Below are 12,725 nucleotides of genomic sequence, written 5' to 3'. Positions count from 1 at the left end.
TGCATGTACAGCAGTAGGGATGGAGGAGCAAATGAGTACATGACAGACAAATAGAGAGGATGGGAGAATGGAGCTTGATAAATGTTTTAAATTAAATAATAAATAAATTGTTTCTCTTCTGTTAATTCAGGTTTGGACATCTTTAAGTCAGAGATTACCTGATTAAATAAAGGTTATAGAGCACATTCTAAAACCGAGTTGCTATACCTTTTGTACTTGTTCTTTAATCTTGCGTCACATGTCCTACTTTCTGAGTCCTACCTCACATGTCAAACATCTGTGGGCAAACATCTGAGATTTATGCTTCAAACAAACTATCCTACAAAGCAATGTCTGCCCACATCTGAAGGCAAAGGTTTGTCCTTGCCCCCCTCCGGTTATGTAATTATGACTTGCCACAGACCAAGTGTATGCCTCTAGAGATTTCAAATGTTTATCTTCAGTCGGACCAAGCTGTCTCTTATTGTTTAATCTCTTACAATGCTGTTTTGTCAGGTCCAACTCCAGCTCGGTTGTATATATTTGTTTTGCAGAAATTATTTGTCTTTTAACAAAGAAACTTGAGACATTCCTGTGTGATGGTTACCACAAGTGATGGTGTTGTTGCTCTTTTTGTCACTGCAGTAGAAGCAGAAATCACGTTTGTATGCAAAATTGTGGCCAAATTCCATAATTTATTGATTTTCTTGAGTTAAAAAACTTATCTTGAGTCTTAATGAGGGTGATAAAAACTGAGTTAGGTACACTAAGTATTTCTGATTGAAATTAAAATATTTCCAGTGTATCCCCTGTGTCATACAGAGTTTAAAAATTGCATTAAGATTTTTTGAGGTGACAACACTTTAAAGATATTAAACCAATGTCTCCCAGCAGACAGGGATGAATTATTTGTTTCCTGTTCCGTCCTACATCCTCAGTTATTATTTTAAGCATTTTTATCAACTTCCGCTTTGACAAAGAAACACAACTTTGTATGTCTGTCATTCTGTGTCGTACATCCACCAGTATCTTTGTTTTTGTGTCTCTTATCTGCTTTTGTAGTATCATGCAAACATGTCATAATTTCCTGCTTTGTTCCTGTTGGTCACTCAGCAAAATAAGATTGCAGCAACTTCCTGACATCAGTGACGCTACACATTTGTGAAGCCAAATATCTGCCTGTACTTTTTCACATTCAGCAGCATGGCGTTTTAATCAGCCATCCTCAGGAGCTGTTGCACTGAATGATGGCCGGCGGCTGCTCACAACCAAAGGTCTTACCTTGCCAAATGCAAGAATTCAGTCTCAACTAAAAGGGTCCAAACCTGCTGAATAATTGTGTGACCGGATTTTTAGCAATGTTTTGAATTTCTTTCACTACGTCGATCCGCACTTATACGTTCCCAAACGCACTTCCTGTCACATCCCTCTGCTGACTTCTGACGGCCGTCATCCCTCTCCTCTTTTCTTTTTTTCTCCTCCAACCCCCTTCCATTTTTTCACCACTCTTTAGTGCTGTTTGACCTATTCAACAGGGTCCAAATGTCACAGCAGAGGAAAAGGTCAGGTAAAGGTTTAGTGTTGAGCAAAGTCTGGATGGCTAACACAGTGCTGGCTGCCTGAGGGGGGAGCACACGTTAACACTTGAGACCTTGAACACACACCTCTACACACTCGCACACACTGCTGTCACCTCTGCTTCATGTCGATGTCACTCAGCTCAGAGCCAACAGCCATGTCATCTGTGTGCATGTGTCTCTCCGTGTGCACGCTCATTTGCTCATTTGGTTCATCTATGGACATGGATGATTGAAGGCGCTACTACTTCCTGGGGAATGACGCATGGCCTTGTTGGACATCAGGTCAGAGGTCATTGGTTGTCAGGGGTTTACAGCATCCTGCCTTCAAAGGCATTCATTTTTTACTGAGTGTCCAGATTCTCTGCAGTGACCACTCTTTTGATAGCCTTAAGCCAGTGAATGTTGTCTGCTTGACTTGAGAATATTTATACCTTTAAACAGTGTGAGTACAAATGAACATGATTAGAGTATGTATTTGATTATGTGAAGGCAAGCGTCCAGAGTCTCATTTCAGCTTATTCTATAAGAGGAATGGCAGGTAAGAGGGTGGGATTTCTATATCGATGAATCTACATCCACATGCAGGGCAGAGCAGCAGGATCCTAATTGGAATGGATTTCTTCCACGCATTGATTTTGCTCAGGTGACAGTGGATGACATACGGTTATGTGTGCGTCTGTGTACATGCCATGAATACCATATGGTGCCGTAATGGTCTCTCTTGCATCACCTTTCACTGTTTGGTGAAAAGGTAGACAGAGCAGCTGGACACTACCGAATCGTGTGTGTGTGTGTGTGTGTGTGTGTGTGTGTGTGTGTGTGTGTGTGTGTGTGTGTGTGTGTGTGTGTGTGTGTGTGTGTGTGTGTGTGTGTGTGTGTGTGTGTGTGTGTGTGTGTGTGTGTGTGTGTTATATTCAGTAGAGCTCTGGGACAAAACAAGGACCTCTGCAAACACTGATTTCATTTTCCCCATGATCGCCCTCGCTTCAGACCCCGACTCCTCGGCGCACACACACACTCATACATACACACATGCATACACCCTAGGCTGGAGAGCAAAGATGAGCAGTTAGCATGCATGCAGGAAGAAGCAATCGAGCACAGATAACTCTTAAGTTCACTCAGGAGGAAAGATATAGTATGATCTCATTTCCTCTTGGACTGCAGAATCCATATAATGTTGCTTTTGTTTTATTTGTAATTTTTTTTTTTTTTACCACCTCTCACTCTGTGTCACATTCATTAATCCCACATGCGGTGTATGTGTGTTTGTGTGTCTGAGAGAAAGAAGGAGAGAGGGAGGCGGTAGGTGAAAGATGGCCGCTGGACATGGCTTCTCACAGCCTGCTGGCCCCGACCCCCTGTGAATTGCCCTCTTATCTAGCCCAGATCCTGGCCTTTCATCTGGGCTAAAACCTGGGGGAGCTTGGCCTCTGCTGGGTTTTTAGCCCTCCCTCCCACATATATACACACACAGAGAGACACACACTTCATTCCAGACCCCCTCTATCTCTAGGCTCTTTCTTTGAGTCCCAGATGAGCATTGCTCTCACCTACAAGGGAGATAACAAACCTCACACAACTCTGCTCCCTGCTCTGCTTTTCTCAAAACACTTTACATTCCATATTTTTTTTATCGTCACAACAGAAAAGAATAAACCTTTTCTTTTCCTATTGCTGTCAACAAATGCTGTCAAGTGGCTGACATTTTCAAATGAAAATTTTTTTAATGGTGTTTTTTTTTTTTTTATCTAGCCACAGTCTTAATATACTGTGGGAGCAAAATGTTGGACTCTGCACTTCAAACGGTAGTTGGCCAAAAGCGAGACAAAGTGGAATCAGAAAATGCATCATGGCTGCTACCAAACACACCACGCTCTGTGCTTTGACATTTCACAGAGCGACGCGTTCACCCTTCACAACGCTGCATTACTGGCGAACAATAGGCAGGTTGTTTTGGCAGGTCAGCCCTATGGTCTTGGCTGGACCACCTCTTCATGTGACCCAGGTCCTGGTTTTAGGGGCGTAAGCTGAAGTTTTTGTGTGTGTGTGTGTGTTCATAGCTTTGTGCAGTTCATTTCATATCATTCCATTCCAGGTGGATGCCTGGCCCGTCGCCACACTGCCCTCCTGCTCAACCCTGACCCGTTTCCAGCGTAAACAGCAGTGCCTCACCTCTCACCCCTCTGGCTTTACCTGATAATCTGTCTCTGTGGATCACCCCCAACCCTTTTTTCTACTTTTTCTCCCTCAGCCTCTCACATTCTCTCCAGAAGTCAGGTTTTAGCATCACCCCAGTCCTGACCTCTGACCCCAGTCAGATTAGAGTGGTTGGCGTTTCAAATCCAGCAGCAGATTGAGTAGCATCTATGACCTCCCCTTACATTTCTCTCCTAGCCCACTGTGTTATTCCCACTCTGAACTGAGGCAAGGTCAGTCAAATCTCTCTAACATCTTAAGTTAGACATGGGTCTGCAGTGGAAGGCATTTTCATTTCATTGAATCAGTGGTGCACCTTCGCAGCCATGTAGGCGTATTAGTGAAGGTAAACCACCAGGACTCTTCTCAGGGTCCAGAGTTAAGAGCTCTTCATCCAGCCAAACTCAGCAATTGGGTAAGAAAGGCCTTGGACAGAAATATGTCTTTATCAGGAAAAGCCTCCTGAAAAACTATCTACTGTGGCCTTCAGGAAACATTTAATAAGTGGACCTTGTGTTGAATTGTTTTTATTTTCTTCAAACCACCATTTCCTATGTTAAAGAAAATTCACTCAGCTACGTCTGGTGAAATCCAGGTACCAACCATACTTTCTCGCAGTTAGGTTTCTTCTTTTGCTTGAATGTATCTATAATCACAACAGGATAATTGAGAATGACGTTGACGGGGCAAGCTGCCCGACACTGGTACATCAACAAGTGAACAAACCCTTTCCAACTCATCCTTTTTCACTTGTCATCTCCTTTTTCTTTTCCTGCTTCCATGTGGCTGAACTTGTGAAAGAGATTGCTTATTATGCAGAAGGGGGCATACACTTAAAAAAGCATCCCATAATTTGAAGCAAAATATGAAAAGAGTGGACACGAATGGTAATAATAGAAATGGAGGATGTAAGGAGAACAGAAAAGAGTAGCCCAGAGAGCTTTTTCAAATATTAATAGTGTTTGGCCCACATTGGAAGAGGACACTTTTCCCCATTCTGTAGATGTACTTGAGGCCAACATCACTGACACTCACCTGTAGTATCAGCGTATTTCCTGTAGTTCAGTTCAAATAGCGTGACTGTGTGTTAAATCTGTTACCTCTAGACATCTGTGCTGGTCTGTTGTACGGAAATACCAGATGTTCTAGGATCAGTTACAGATATATTCAGTCTTTGGAGGTTTTTTGTACCATTGTCCCAGATTTCATTCAGCTTTTCAAGTTTTTGTCCCATTCCATTAAAGAATTATCTGTACTACAGTTTTTTATGTCATAATGTAACTAGTCCTATTTTGTCGTGTTCTGTCAATATACATTTTATTTTTTATTTTCAAACACAGAAAGCCCTTATGTCACTTCTCCTTGCAGTTGCTACACAATTCTATGCAATGATTCATCCCTTGTGCAAATTCGAGTGAATTTTTCATCATCATACAGCACACCTTTGCATCACCAGACCAATTTGCTTTTGCAAATGAGTCTGCAACATCTCAGTTAATTTTCAATTTTCAAGGGTCGTTATAAACAGTCGGAAAATGCCTCTGGACCCAATTGGATAGACTTGCAACCAGAGCAATGAAACATAATGAAGTGCATCAACTAATGCTGTCTAATATATTATAATAATAATTTTTCTTTATACTGAAAGTAGAAAATATACTGTCCACTTTGTTTGCTATTATTGTTATGATGATAAGTTATGATAATAATGTAATGTATCAGTGGTTTCTGGGATACTTATATATTAAATTACATTACATTTTATTTAGCTGAAGCTTTTATCCAAAGCAACTTACAATAAGTATTGTAATAAAGGATTAATCGTACCTGACCATATCAGTGGCCATCATCTGAGCTGTTAATGAAAGTTAGTTGTATCAAACCCATCCCAGTCTAGATAGATGGGTTTGATTTGTCTAACCTGTCTCAAAATGAATGGAAATTTGTCAGAAGTGTGTAGGGTAGGCAGAGCTGCGTACAGACATTTTTAACCACAGGGACATAATAGTATAATCAGTGTACATGTTTAAATATTGGATCACCTTGCTATATAAATGTGTTTTAATTAATAAAACATTTTGGGACTGTTGGTATTTTATTGGTGCTTCTTGCCTTTTCTCCCGCTGTTATCAAATGCATAGTTTCTTTAAATGTTAGATGTGTCCAAGATAAACTTCAAACATCCCCATGCTGCACCAGTACTGCTGCTACTTTTCCAGGTGGAATGAGACAAACATATTGTAAAGCTAAAACGTCTTTTTGTGTGGTGCGACGTGGTGTCAGGTAACGTCTGCAGAATCATCTGTGACAAAAGGATTACAGGCCTACTAGCTGCTTCTCCAGCTGTTGATACACACCTTTCTCTTCCCCTTCATGTCACACTATTAACTTTCACATGGTAGAATTCATCGCCAGGGGTTGTCTCTACCCCATTCTACCACTTTCTTCAGCCATATAAAATTCCCATAGGAACATACATCCCACAGTTTTATTCCACTATGTTTCCAGCCAAAGTCACAGTCAAACTGGAATCAGCTATCCACACAGAGGAGGAATATCTCCAGTTTTATGGAGTCGTAATGCGGTAGGGGTACAGTATAAATAATCTCTCCCCACAGAAACACTTCCAGCTGTTAAACAATATGCCCTTTGCAGTTTTTCTTTTCTTTCTTTTGCAATGTATAAAGCTTCTTACTCAGACTGCTTTGAAAATGAATACATGTTTTTTTGTAATGCGAAATTATGTTTTTGAATATTTGCCTTTTGTGACACCTCCAGATTGCTTGACTTTGTACTGATTAATATTAGAGTGGAGTTGGAACTCTGCCTGTATCAAACCATGCTTTTGAAAGTCGGTCATGATGTGAAATTCAAAGCGCTGAATGTGTTTACAATTAGACCATTTAAAGCATTCCATTGTAATCTCTCCCTCCTTTTGATATAAAGATATGGTATTGATATAACTAAAGGGAGTTTTGCCTTTGTTTTTAAAGCCATACCTGTGGCTTTTGATTGATGGATGGAAACTGCTCGGTAGATTGAGGTAATAAAGACTTGCTTAAAACCTCACTCTGAGGTTATAGTTTCTCTGTAGAGTTCAGCAGTATTTTGTATCAACACAGGGAGTATGGTGAGACTCGGTGTGGAAAGCCTTATCCCTTCTGGGTAACCATGAAGTATTATTTGTGAACAAGAGATGATCCAGGGCTTTTTGGGGGGGCATCATCATTGCCCATCGGCCAGACTGCAATGCTGGTCAGTGGAGGGGGGATGAGTGGGGACCCCCCCCCCTTCATCTGGTAAAGATTCTGCCGTTGGGCAGCTTTCATGCTCCACTGGCTGATCCTTGCAGGAAGTGAGGGGAGGTACAAGAAGCCCCCCACAGAGTCACAGCATGTACCATGGCTGCATGCTGAGCCCAAATCAAAGGGGGCAGTCTGTCCTCAGCCTCAGGGAGAGGGAGCTTCTGCTGTATGTGACCAGTGACATTGGTATTAGGACAGCTTGTCACACTTGTGCAGATGCCTGTATTTTTGACAGTGCGGTTGCTTCTCTCCAGCTTTGGTTGCACATAAATTACACTATAAAAGACCTTAAGACCTCAAACAGGAAGTCATGTCGCTATCTCAGTTTGTCCTATAGGGTTTGTTATATCAAATGGATCTAAGACTCGAACTACGTCTTGAAAGGTTAGCTAGCCTCAGTGTAATTCCTTATACAACTGTGTTTTGTCTTTGTGTTTTAGTTGGTAGCAAGTGAGTCCAGACCTTCAGATGAAGAGCCTTCAGTTCCGGAGCATTGCCCCAAAGGCTCCGGCCGTGGTGCCCTCGCCCTCCCCTGCGGTCCTGTCCTGCCAGCCTCCCTCTGCCCTCCCCGAAGCTACCACCGGCTCCAGCCCTAAGTCCATCATTGTACCCACCCAAAACTATGCACTGATGCAAATAGCAGGTCAGGATGGCACATTCTCCCTGGTGGCACTGCCCCCTTCTGTCTCCTCTCAGGCACAACAGCAACAACAGCCACAAACCCAGTCAATTCAAAAGAACCTCAAACTGCCCATTCCCAGATACCAGCCAGTGAGGAGCAAGGGGACCACAGATAAGATAAAATCACCACCACCATCTGCTAAGATAAAAACAGCCACCAAGGCTACTGTTACATTGCAGACTAAGGTGGCAGTGGGTGGGGTATCATCAGTGATAAATATAAAACAGGAGTCCAAGCACACAAAGGAAACCCTAGTGCCCAAAGAGGAACCTTCAGAGCAAGTAATTCTGATTGACCCAAGCTCCTCTGACATCTCTGTCACAGCACTGCTCCCAGATAATGCTGTCCTGTATCCCAGCTCTCAATTGGAGCGAGCACCAGATGGCCCTGAACGACCTGCGACAACTGGTCTTATTCAGAACCTTCAGTATCCCCCCCCTACTGCGGTCAAAAGCTCCCCGAGCCAATCCTCAGAGGAAAGTAAAACCACAATGAGGCTGTGCCAATCTAAACCCACTGTACCCCAGCCCCAGAGCAGCATCACTGTTCTGTCTCCAGCCATCTTCAGCAAAGCAGTCCAGATTATCCCTTCCCCACCTAAGGGTAAACTTCCCATTCTGCCCTACTCTAAAATGAAGAGCACCCTCATCCCCGCTGCCAAGCTCAGCAATGTGTCTCCTGAGAAGAAGAGTTTCTCTTGCCAGACAGGACACATCAGCCCCATAGATCCTACACCCAAGACCCTAGAGTCAGCTGAAGCTTTGAGTCACAACCACGTGTCAAACTGTGCTCTACAGACCCAGGCAAAAAACACTTTCATGCCTGTGTTGGGGATCCTCCAGAAACCACCTGGAAAGAAGCGAGGGAGGAAGAGAAAAACAATGGAAGACATCTTGGCATTTGAAGCCCGAAAGAAGAGGTCCTTGTCTTTCTTTCGTAGAAGGGTCCCTGAGAAACCTCCAGCAGTTGTTCCAGGCTCGAAAGAAAAAGAGGTTGATATTTCAAAGAAGTACCGCAGCATCCGACCGAAGCCACTGTTGGTTATGGAAACAGTGCCCCAACTTGTTAGTCTGCCTGGAATTGCCTCAGATGGTCAGGAACAGGAGCTCATACTTGGTCACCAGTTCCCCACCACTACCACAACCAAGGCCCTTGACTGTCCTCCCCAACCAGCCCCAGTAGCCCTCCATCTAAGAGCTGCTTCCCATACTAGAGTATTCATAGGCAGCCGTCCACTCCACCGTTGTCCTACTTGCAGTCGTTGTTTCCAGTTCAAGCACCACCTCCAGAGCCACATGAACAGTCACACCAACAGTCGACCCTATGTCTGTCCAGTATGTCGCAAAGCCTACGCTCACTCTGGCAGCTTGAGTACTCATATGAAGCTTCATCACTCTGAGGTACGTCCTCGTCGGTCTCTGAGCTGTGAATTCTGTGAGAAGGCCTTCGGGTATGTGGGGGTGTACTTCAGTCATCTCAAAGAGGTCCACAAGGTGGTACTGACTGTGGAGCCGTCCATCAGCCATCATGAAGATGACATGTCTGTTGAGGGGTAAGAGTATTATCTGTTGCATCATAATGATTCCCTACTTAATTAATACATTTACCATCTACCAAGGTTTTCCACAGATTAAACAGGTTAATAAACTGATAGCTTACCCAGCATGGCAACATTTAACAGTGGTAACAAAGTGATCAGAAATGACCATTAGTCATTTCTTTTTCTCACCAGGGCCCACTCCCCAGATCCATCAGATGAGCAGGACCATGAAGATCCTGTTGAGTTGCAGATCAAATGTGGTCGTTGTCAGGCAATCACTCCTACCTTTGCTGACATGAAGATGCACTTGCTTTATGTGCATAGAGAGGAGGTCAAGGTCCGACTCAATGATGGCCAAACCGTGCGGGGTTGCCGCGAGGCTGAGAATGAACTGGTAAAGCATGCTGCCCACTACTGGCGGCAGCTAAACGAGAAACGCAACCTGGTTAAGTGTGACAACTGTGACGAAGAGTTCATCTCTTTCTCCAAGCTCAAAAGGCACATCATGTCCCACCACCGTGAAAGAAAGGGTGAGGATAGTGGCACAATCTCATCACCAGACAGAGGTGGAGGACTTGGTGTCCTTGCAGCAGGTGCAGCCTTTAACTGTGTGCTCTGCAGCGAGGTGTTGGACACTAAAGAGGGGGTGATGCAGCACTGGAGGAGTTGCCACCACTGTGAGCAACCAATCCTGCTTTGGGATGCCCTGAGCTCCTATACTGGCCAGGAAGAGTGTGAGGCGGATGGGGATTTGGACACTCCTGCTCCAAGCCCATACTAACGAGCCTAGGCCTTGGATGGGCATGGAGCCCTCCACTGTGGCTCCTCCTCACACACACACTCAGTCCTAACAATCAACAGCACAGGGATGGAGAGTCTCTCTTATGTTTTCCAGCACTAGTTTCATCTTTCACCAGCGGAGGCATCTGATTTAGTTCAAATAGAAAAAAAGGAAAGAAAAAAATCAAGCCTGTGGTGAAAATTGATCTTGTGCTACATTTCATAAGAGAAATTGTCTTTAAGTCAGAGAATCCAATTTTATAAACAATATTATTTTTCATGTTGTTTTTGATTGCACCGTTTTTGTTTGGAGATATGTATTTAATATCCTGTTCAAAACTAGATGATTATTTTTTTCTACTGTTATTTAAAGGTTACTAAAAGGGTAATTTATAACCTAGCTGACACAGTAAAACTGTTAAATGTTCATTTCACCCAAACACTTCCTGAGGTATTAGGCCATGCTTTGAATTTGGTTTCATGTGTTCAGTTTTTGACATATCTGTGCTAAGATTTCTGCCTCCAATGGAAAACTAAATAGTTCCTACAAGTTCCATAATAATATTGTTTTTGACTTTTTATGTATTTTTTAGATGGTGATAGTAGAGAGGCGATAAGAGAATGAAGGAGACAGAGATGCAGCTAAGGTCCTTGGTCAGATTTAAACCAGAGATGCAATTCATGACCCCGAAACCAGTTCTTTTCTTGGAGGAAATAAGCTGTTCTCTTGTCATTTTAAATGCTGTGATTTCCACAAACCAGATTCCAATAGCGTCCACTGTGTCAGAGTGTATGGCAGGAATCACAGAGATGAGATCTTTGTCCTCAACTGAAACTACCACACTGATCTGCAAGGCTGAATACCACTCTGGAAAAGTGTGACAGTACATGTATTTCTTAATTGGATGGACTCTTCCATTAAAATACAGAGGTACATGAATCTTATTATAAGGGCACACTGTTGATTTCCACTCTGACAGACTAGTTCTCTATTGCCCTTGTATTATTGGAGCAAAAATAGAAACCAGTATCTGTACAATCCTTGAGTGTAATATTCCTCCTGCAACAGAAAATCAACATTTTCAGTTAAGACTTGAAGTTTCACAGTCTGACGAAGGGCAGTATTAGGTTCCTCTGTCAACTTAGACCTATGAAGGAACACTTTCCTAACCAGCACTCAAGAGACATCCTTGTGGCCTTCTGAAAACAATTGTCCATACGTATTGTGGCTTATCATCAGTATGGTCCTCTGTAGGCCAAGTTCTATCTCCTTGACGTGTTGATTAATGCCTATATGTGTATTCTATGATATGCCAAGGGTCTATTCACACTAGTGATTGTAGAAGTGAGTTTTGCATTTAAGCTTGTTAACCACTGACGGAATACTGTTTATTAATGTAGTTAATACGCAGAGGAAACCATCAAATTGCCTACCTGTCGTTGCCAGCTCATGTACGCACCTGTGGAACCGTGTGCACCCAGACTCAATTATTAGAGTTAATATAAACCGTTGTCAAGTCCAGAAAAATATGCTATTTTATACTCTAGATTAATTCAGATCTTTTAGTATATTTATGCTTGTGGTTGGTCCTTAAAGAACCGGCACTGAGACATTTGATTTGTTTGCTTCTTTTTGGGGATGCTTAATGTCTTGTTTCTTGGTTGGGAGGTCATTACTATACGGCGAGTAGCTTGTGTGTGTTTATCTTTCATATAAAGAAAAAAATATCACAGGGTCAAGTGAATGTACCTGAATGTTTTAAAAACCCTACCAAAAGTATATGCTATATAGACTTATTCTATAGATAGAATATATAGATATATTGAGAAAAGAAAAACATATATATTTACATAGAGTAATAGTGAATCAGCTGCTTTGTTCTGTCACAGTGGAGGAAAACAAGAGATGAATATATATAATTGCCTAACCAGGCAACAAAAGCCATGCAGAGCTGTCCTTATGTGTCTGACACAAAGCGTGGGACTGTGAATGAAGGGCAAAGCACTGATGTGTACATGTCGCACTGAGTGGGTAAACTCCAGTTTACTATACTACTGTTCATTGAATACCATGGTAGAGTGTTCATCAGTGACCTGTCCTTTGTTTTCATGACCTCAACCCAAACCAGGAAGTGACAGAATTAAGGTTCAGACTCTTCTTTCCTCAGTTAGTTGAGACGTACATGACCGTCAGCACAAGTTCGAAAGTGAAAAAAAATCCTACATTTAGGTGATACAATGTTTTTGACTCACTTGTTGACTGTGTCAAAAAAAAAGAAAAGACTGAAAGTGTTTGTGTTTGTGAGTGTTTGTGTTCCTGAAGAATCTGATGTTTATCAGAATAAAGATATGCTTTGTTGAAGACAGTGTGACGGTTGCATTAGAGCTTCTTTACTCACCAGAGTTTTAATGTCAGAGAGTCAAAAGTGAAAAAAATAATCTACTTCAGCTTGATATCTATAAGTGTGTGCAGTTTGGTGTTGCTTGATTGAATTTAAGTGAATTGTTGGGCCTTGGTGAACTTATAAGATAAAACTTTATTGATCCCACACCAGGGAAATTCCCTTGTTACAGCAGCAGACAAGTCAAAGTGAGGTAGACGCTCTACGGGTGCCATTCTACGTTAAGTGTGCTTTTATTAGATGCTTGAAATAAGGTCT

The 12,725-nt window shown here is 42.5% G+C and overlaps 1 protein-coding gene across 5 annotated transcripts in view; it reads left to right on the top strand.

Annotated features, from left to right (window-relative positions):
- Nucleotides 1–12,434, top strand: part of znf438 (zinc finger protein 438) — a 42,832-nt gene extending 30,398 nt beyond the window's left edge. For all 5 annotated transcript variants that reach the window (XM_020087761.2, XM_069511986.1, XM_020087762.2 and 2 more), the window contains 2 exons: nt 7,504–9,297; nt 9,478–12,434. In XM_020087761.2, coding sequence (XP_019943320.2) covers nt 7,532–9,297; nt 9,478–10,066 — 2,355 coding nt within the window. In that variant the 5' untranslated portion in view covers nt 7,504–7,531 and the 3' untranslated portion in view covers nt 10,067–12,434. The remainder of the gene's footprint in view (nt 1–7,503; nt 9,298–9,477) is intronic.
- Nucleotides 12,435–12,725: the final 291 nt, after the last annotated feature.

The sequence above is a fragment of the Paralichthys olivaceus genome, chromosome 17 (assembly GCF_024713975.1).
Source record: "Paralichthys olivaceus isolate ysfri-2021 chromosome 17, ASM2471397v2, whole genome shotgun sequence".
NCBI classification, from domain to species: Eukaryota; Metazoa; Chordata; class Actinopteri; order Pleuronectiformes; family Paralichthyidae; genus Paralichthys; species Paralichthys olivaceus.
The sequence above is the reverse complement of the archived record's forward strand: the minus strand, read 5'-3'. Positions and strand labels throughout refer to the sequence as shown.